Consider the following 8,625-nt stretch of genomic DNA (forward strand, 5'->3'; position numbering starts at 1 on the left):
TTCCGTTGATAAGGTACCCTTTGAAATGGAAGCCTGTTAAGTTAGCTGCCTGATGCAGAGCAGCCCTCCAATCTCGCAGTCTCTCTACATCACTGAACCTCTCCTCATGCTTAGCCAGTGCTTCCTCATAACTACCATGCTGATGTCGAACGTGAGGAGGATCCACGTTATAAAAAACCGGCAAAACACACTGGGAATGAGATTGAGAGCACTTCATGATCTTAACAAGTTCATCTAAGCAATAAGAAGAATAAGCATAGTTCTTCGAGAACACAAGTATAGCAATCTTGGACCCTTCAATTGCCTTGTCAAGTGTTCCTGAGATTTCATTCCCTCTATGAAGAGCCTCATCATCCATGAAGGTGTGGATTCCCTTGCCACAAAGAACATTGTAGAGATTGCCAGTGAAACCAAATCGAGTATCAGTACCTCTGAAGCTGAGGAACACATCGTATTTCCATCCATTGCTCGAGGAAGGAGCCAAAGAGGAGTAGGAAGCTTGTTCTTGGGACTCCAGTTCAATTGGATAATCACCAACACGTTTAATCACCCTTGACACTTGTTCAACAATTTTCTCAACAAATTCATATCCGTATCCATCCCTGCATAGTGTAAAAGAGCTTTATGCTTTAACTACTGCAAAAACAATGTCTACGTTTCTTATTCAATTCAACTTTTAGTGTCGATTTGGATGTATTTGCTATTAATTTTTTTCAATAAAATATTAAATTAGTATGGAGGTCCTATATTTTCACTTACATTCCCACGGATGAGTTTGTGATTTTAGGTCATCATTGATGATTTTAATAGTGTAAAATTTTATTTAACTAGAGTGAGACCCGCAAAATGTGCGGAGAGGTAGATTACTTATATTATAAATAGATTTTAATAAATATTATATTAAAAATATTTTAGAGAATATATTATAAATAGATTTTAAATTTATTTATTTTTAAAAAAGATATAAATTATTTATATTAGAGTTATACAAAACTGTATTTTCATTTTTTATCATTTAAATTTAAGAAATTTTTGACAATTAGTACGAGAAGTTAAGAAATGAAGAGTAGTAAGAGTCTTAATATATATAAGTTGTAGAATTTAAATATTTGTAACTGAAATTTTTTATAATTATTATTATTATGACACTTTTAATGTTTGTTTATTGCGTTTAATTAGTACTAGATGTTTCAATTGAATAATAATAGATAAGAGTTTTTTGTTTTAAATTTTTTTAAAATATTTTACTAAATAGTGATTAGTTGATTTTCATCTTTTGCCAAGTCATTAGAATTGCTGATGTGGCATCATTAGCAAAGAAAAGATGGCTTAAATTCATTGTGGAAAAAGTTAGTATCAACTTTTATATATTATAAATAGATGGTGTGAAATTACTTACTTTTCTTTTACTAGTTAAGTGCTGACCAAATTTTAATAAAAATACTGGCCCTAAACTTTTTCCATTCCCACGTGGTCCTCGCCACTTTTAAATTTTGTAAATAAATTTGTCTATATTTTTTTATTAAGTTTCTATAATTTAAGTGCCAACAAGTTATAATTTATTTGATATAGCCTTTTCTTCATCTAAAAGTCTCATATTTGAATCCTACTTCTAACTTAGAAAAAAAAAAACAGTTTTCATAATTTAAGTAACCGCGATTAGAGTTCAAATTTAGTACATACACTATATGATTTTTTTTATAATCATCTACTTGAATTTATTTTCTTTAAATAACTATTTATGCACAAGTATAAAATAGTTATTTTAATAGACATAACAATATATAATTAAATACTTATGTTAAACAATTTAAAAATAATCATGCATCAAAAACTAAAAAGGCTTTAAAAGTAAAAGTAAATAAGTTCTTATTAACTTTTATGGTAAATATATAAGACTTTATCTAACATAAAATAAATTAAACTCAAGAATATCCCAAACCATAAAAATGTTGGACTTATCAACTTCTATAATAATAGAGGTAGAATTGGCAATATGTAGGGTAGGGTAGACCCTAACCCTACCATCGGGTTGAAAATTTTATTAAAACTCTATCCTACTCTATCCGCGGGTTGAGAATCTCTCAACCCTAACTCTATCCGCATCCTAAAATTCTAAACTCTACCCTACCCGCAGAAATATCAAATTTTTTCAAAGTAAATATAAAATTCAATCATTTCGAATTTTATACATATTAATAACATAAAAAATAAAAAAATTAATGTTCTAAATTACTAAATTAACTAACTAATTTTAATGGTTGTTCATTTATTGTAAGTCATTACATAAGGGAATTAATTGCCAACTTTAAATAGAGGAGGATATTAAAAGGAGAAAGAAAAAAGAAGAATGTTTTAACATATTGAAAGCATGGTGGAATAATTCCAATAATTTCCATGGTTAAAAAACTTTATTTATTTTTATTGGGCCTTTACCTCGAACACTTACTTGTCATTTAGTTAATTTGTATTGTTCAAAGTATCTTTAAGAACTGACAAAAAAAAAGGTATCTTTAAGTCCATGTAAACCAAAAATTAATATGTGCACCGAAAACCGAATTGAATTAATCGAAATTCCATTATTTGATCAATTTGATTTAAATAAAAAATTGCAGGAAAATAGTTAAAAGTAAATAATCGATTGGTGATATTATTTTAAAAGATTAAATAAAATAACAAATAACTAATTTATTATTATTTAATTTAATCACAATTAAATATTTAAACTTTTAAACATTTAATTTCACATTATAATAAAGAAAAAGGAAAAAGAAAAACTGTAAGGAGGTACCCTTTAAAATGCAAGCCAGACAAGTTAGCTGCGTCAGCCATGGCAGTCCTCCATCTTTGCACTCTGTCCATGGCATGCTCAAACGTCCTTCCAGTCTTAGCCAGTGCCTCCTCGTAAATACCTTTCTGATGCCGCACGACGCTAGGATCGATGCCGTAAAACACTGGCAAAACAAACTGGCCATGACGCTGAGAGCACTCCATGATCTTCACTAGTTCGTTTAGGCAATAAGAAGATTCAGCATAGTTCTTAGAGAACACAAGAATCGCAATCCTGGACGCTTCAATTGCCTTCATAAGAGATGCGGAGATTTCATTCCCTCTGTGAATATCGCCAAAATCCATGAAGGCACGAATTCCCTTGTCACAGAGAGCTTTGTAGAGATAGCCTGTGAAACCGTAGCGAGTGTCAGGGCCTCTGAAGTTGAGGAACACATCGTATTCCCAATGCCAGGAAAAGGAAGAAGAAGAGTGGGATGGTTGCAGACCCATGAGAGCTTAGAAGGAAGCTTAGACAAGAGTTCAAACACTGATCACGCGCATATAAATCCGGTCAACCAATATAATTATATACATGAAAAGGTTTAAAGTTCGGTTCTTAAACCAAATTTGTAACTTACAAAGACATTAAATTCATATTCCTATATTTATTATATCTTACCGTTGTAAACAATCTATTCTTAATATATAAAAGTAGATACATAAGTTTATCCACATTATTTTTAAAACATCTTTTTTTTTAATTAATGCCATGTCAGTAATATCGCTTACTTGATAAAATATTAGAATTAACCACTCAATTTTTGTCAAATCAACTATTATTTCCAAATTAACAAAAAAAAAAAACTACAAAAATTTGTAATAAAATTTGTAACCTACAAAGACATTCAATCCATATCCATATATTTATTTATTTATTTTTTACCAAAGATATGAGATTCTAATCCGCAACCTCTTAATTAAGTATGGGGAGACTATGCCATTTGAGCTATTACTCATTGGCATATCCATATATTTATTATATCTCACCATTATAAACAATACAATAAATTTATTGTTGAGTTTGGAAAACTCCAAATTAATATTTGTGATGACTAAACATTATTAAATAATTAACTACAAAATTATTAATTTGAATTTCATTGAACATATGTTAATCAATAATTTTGTGATGCAGTTTTCGATTGGGCCAAAAATAAAAATTCTGGTGCAAGCCCAAATCAAGATTGCATTCAGCCTTGATTAATGTTTCTTTGGTTATGAGGCAGAATTGATTGTTATATTAATTGGGCCAGAACGAGTTTTAATGCTACAAGCCCATGATTGTTTCTCATGCTTGATCCGAAAAAATTCATCAGGAAAGCAAATGTTATCATTTGCCTTATGTCCTTCATCGGATCTCATGGATAAAATATTTTTGGGCTAGTTGTGATTATTAATGTTACAAGCCCAAAATATAATTGCTTGAAGGCAAGCATGTTTGGTCCGAAACCATGAAGCAAAGAAAACAAAGCCTCATTTGTTTCCAACGGATCCAAGAATTTTACCATGCAATAAACTTCAAATTCACTCAATTATCATTAATAGCATGGGAACTATGAGAGAGAAAAGGAGTGACATGATTGATGTGCTCAAAGCTACACGCCACTCTAAGGGAAGTAAAAGCACTTTTTTCACTTGAATTAATTAACTCATTTGATTACTTTCCTTCCAAGTTTATTCTCTCTCATCTCTTTTCTTCTCTCTTTCGGTCATTAACGATGAAACCATGAAAGCAAAATGGAGCTACCAAAGTGAAGGAAGAACAAGCTACAAAACCATCACAATGATGGCAAGAAAACATAACAAAATAAAAGTATGCTGTGGCTGAGATATTCACCACTTATGGTAAGATATAGTGATGATATCTTAGCTTCTCCATACCAAAAAATGGATGAAGAAGATTCGGCCAGCAAGGAAGAGATTCTTGGAGGCATGGCTTGTCTTTGATTCTACTCAACCACCACAGGAAGTAGCTAGAGTGGCGAAGTGATGGTAGAGGCAGAGATTGAAGCAGATGAAGTCATCATCATCATGAAGCATCAAGGGCCAGAAATCCATCTTGGAGAGCAAGCCAAGGATGGAGAGCTTGGATTGATGAAGAGTGGTGACCAAGGAAGGACTAGAGGTAATTGCATGTTGGGTTTTGCATGGTTATCTCTTCTCTCTCTATGTGGCCGAACCGGTTCTGTTTCTTGAAGAAGAAGAAGTTGGCTTGGGTTTTGGCTTCAAAAGTGGAGGCATCCCTCTTCTATAAAAAGAGAGAACAGCCACTGTTTGGAGTAAGGAGAAAGTGTGAGAGTGCAAGGCACAGAGTTCTCAGAGCTACCTGAGCTAACAGATTTCTCTTCTCCTTCAATGTATTATGTTTTGTATTTTTCTGTTTAATTTTGTCATGTCTTGAGTCTCATGGAAAAAGGCAAATAGTGAGGTTTGTATGAAAAAGCCATAGAGCGGAAAAAGGCAGAGAGTGCAAAATTAAAAGAAAAAGCCATAGATGTCTTAGAGTTCCTTTGTTCATCTATGTTGTGTTTCATGATTCTGTGGGAATCTCCTTGTAAGTTGGGTTAGTACTTTACAGTCTGTAATCAAGAAGATTATAGTGAAATTCCATCATGGTTGTGATGGAGACTGGATGTAGGCTGCACTGCACTTAGCAGCTGAACCAGGATATATTTGGGTGTAATTTTCTCTCTTCTCTACTCCAATTCTGTTTCTATTGCACATGAGCTCAAACTGAAAAATATCTCATGCCAAGTGACGAGACAAAAAGAAAAGTCTCGTGCCAAGTGACGAGATAAAAATAAAAGTCTCGTGGCTAGGGACAAGACAAAAATCAAAAAGTCTCCTGAAGTTATCTCAAAGGCCTGCAAGTGTTACTAAGCAAAAAAGGGGGCTAAGATTCAACCCCCCCTTCTCTTAGCCACTGAAACCATCAATTGGTATTAAAGCTTGGTCTCAAAGAGATCAAGCTTTGCAGCTTGGAGTAAAGATCCTCATGGCAGAAAACAGTGACTCAAATGTGGTGTCCTACAATCTGACCGAAGGACAATCAAGCAACAGACCTCCTCTTTTCAATGGAAAAAATTATACTTATTGGAAGGAGAGAATGAAGATATTTGTGCAAGCAGTGGATTACAGACTGTGGAAGATCATCTTGGAAGGTCCTCAATATCCAACTATTACAAGTGCTGAGGGAGTTGTTTCTCTTAAACCTGAAGCAAGTTGGACGGATGAAGATAGAAAAAAGGTGGAGCTCAACGCCAAGGCCATCAATCTGCTCAACTGTGCTATCAGCTTTGAGGAGTACCGACGGGTATCACGTTGCACAACAGCAAAGGAAATCTGGGATAAACTCCTAGTTACTCATGAAGGAACAACCATTGTGAAAAAGACCAGGATTGATATGTTAAACAGAGAGTATGAAATGTTTGCAATGAAGGAAGGAGAATCTATTGATGAGATGTTTGAACGCTTCAACACCATCGTTGTTGGCTTGGATGCTATGGGAATCAAGTATCCTGAATCTGTGCTAGTGAGAAGAGTGTTGAGATGTCTCACAAAAGAGTGAGAAACAAAAGCTTTAATTATCTCTGAGAGTAGTGGTCTTGACTCTATGACCTATGATGATTTGAGAGGAAATTTACTTACTTTTGAAAATACCTACTTGAAAAAAGATTCAAAAAAGAAAGGAATAGCTTTTTCTTCTGTCACTAACCCTCTGGATGATGAATCCAGTGATAACTCATCTGAAAATGAATTTGTGTTATTTGCAAAAAAATTCAGGAAAATGGTGAAACTCAAAGGCAAAGGTGGCAGCTCAAGGAAAATGAAGAAAGACCTTAGCAAAGTAACTTGTTACAACTGCAAGGAAATGGGGCATTTCAAATCTGATTGTCCCAAGTTGAAGAAGGAAGAGAAGTCAAAAAGAGGAAAGAAGAAGGGACTGATGGCTTCATGGAAAGATTTGGAAAATGACTCGGATAATGATGATGAGGAATCCGAGACCAAGTCACAATCTTGTCTCATGGCAGATCACATAGATCAGGTAGTCTTTCATAATCCTAACACTGAAGATCTTTAGGTAGTCTTTCATAATCAAGAATTTGAACAACAAATCACCATTCTTAAAGCTGAAAACAGTTTTCTTAAAGAAAAAGTAAGGGAGGCCGAAACTGCTTGTGATCTTGTTGAAGAGAATAAGCAGTTAAAAGCCCAAATTAAGAGCTGTGAAAGTGATCATTCCATTCTTGCATATGTAGATTGTTCTAAAAGAAATAAGGAGTTGCTTAAAGAGGTTAAAAGGCTTAAGGAAGACTTAGCCAAATTCACCCAAAGTTCTGAAAATCTGAATCAAATCTTGGCTAGTCAAAAACCTCTTTATGACAAGGCTGGGTTGGGGTTTTTTAAATCTGCTGAAAAATCTCATTTTGAAAATTTTGCATCATATTCTAATGATACAAGATTTCAAGACCCCACCTACTTTAACAAAACAGCAACTCCAAGATTTTGTAGATTATGCAATCGAAGTGGACACTTTCCTATTCAATGTTTCTTTGGTGAAAGAATGATTGGTGATAAAGTCTGTAAAGTTGTTTTTGATTATAATGGCTTAGGGCATAAGAGATGGTCTAACGTGAAAGGATCCAAGAAAATTTGGATACCTAAGGTCACTTGAGCTTGTTTTGTAGGTGTGCCTAGCATCCAAACGAAAAGAAAACATGTGGTATATGGACAGCGGGTGCTCTAGGCATATGACCAGAAAGACAACCTTCTTCATAAAGCTTGATGAATATGATGGAGGACTTGTCACTTTTGGTGATGATGCGAAAGGAAAAATAGTGGCTGTTGGGAAAGTTGGTAAAAACTTTTCTTCTTGTATAAATGATGTTCTTCTTGTGAATGGCTTGAAACATAATTTACTTAGTGTTAGTCAACTGTGTGATTTAGGCTTTGAGGTTATTTTTAGGAAGTTTGTTTGTTTAGTTGTTTGTGAGAAAACTGGGGATATTTTATTTGAAGCTAAAAGATACAATAATGTGTATGGATTGACTCTTGAGGACCTAAAAGAACAAAATGTAACATGTTTTACATCCCTTGAATCTGAAAAATGGCTATGGCATAGAAAGTTGGGTCATGCAAGCATGTACCAAATTTCTAAGCTATTAAGAAAAATCTGGTTAGAGGAATTCCAAACATCAAATTTGATAAGGATCTTACTTGTGATGCTTGCCAATTGGGCAAACAAGTAAAATCCTCTTTTAAACCTAAAGATGGAATCTCAACCAAAAGGCCATTAGAGATGTTACATATTGATCTTTTTGGACCAACAAGAACTCAAAGTTTAGGAGGTAAACACTATGGTCTTGTGGTTGTAGATGATTACTCTAGATTTGGTTGGGTACTTTTCCTTGCTCCTAAAAATGATGCCTTTCATGCTTTCTCAACTCTTTGCAAGAAAATTCAAAATGAAAAAGATTTAAAAATTGCTCATTTGAGAATTGATCACGGAAGAGAATTTGAAAATCAAGACTTTGAAAAATTCTGTGATGACTTAGGAATTTCTCATAACTTTTCATGCCCTAGAACCCCCCAACAAAATGGGGTGGTTGAAAGAAGGAATAGGAGCCTTCAAGAGATGACTAGGGCTATGCTTTGTGAGAATGAGATTCCTAAATTTTTATGGGCTGAAGCTGTGAATACGGCTTGTTACATTTTGAATAGGACAATCGAACGGATTCCGGTATTTCTCGGAAACTAGCAAATTTTTGTAGTAAACCTTTTAGAAATATAAGT

At 33.8% G+C, this 8,625-nt stretch overlaps 1 protein-coding gene across 1 annotated transcript in view; it reads right to left on the reverse strand.

The window, feature by feature from the left end:
* Nucleotides 1–3,360, reverse strand: part of LOC107641418 — a 13,162-nt gene extending 9,802 nt beyond the window's left edge. Inside the window, exons 1-2 of the mRNA XM_021103104.1 lie at nt 2,792–3,360; nt 85–602 (exon numbers count right to left, since the gene is read on the reverse strand). Coding sequence (XP_020958763.1) covers nt 85–602; nt 2,792–3,282 — 1,009 coding nt within the window. The 5' untranslated portion in view covers nt 3,283–3,360. The remainder of the gene's footprint in view (nt 1–84; nt 603–2,791) is intronic.

Source organism: Arachis ipaensis, chromosome B05, assembly GCF_000816755.2.
Source record: "Arachis ipaensis cultivar K30076 chromosome B05, Araip1.1, whole genome shotgun sequence".
Classification (NCBI taxonomy): Eukaryota; Viridiplantae; Streptophyta; class Magnoliopsida; order Fabales; family Fabaceae; genus Arachis; species Arachis ipaensis.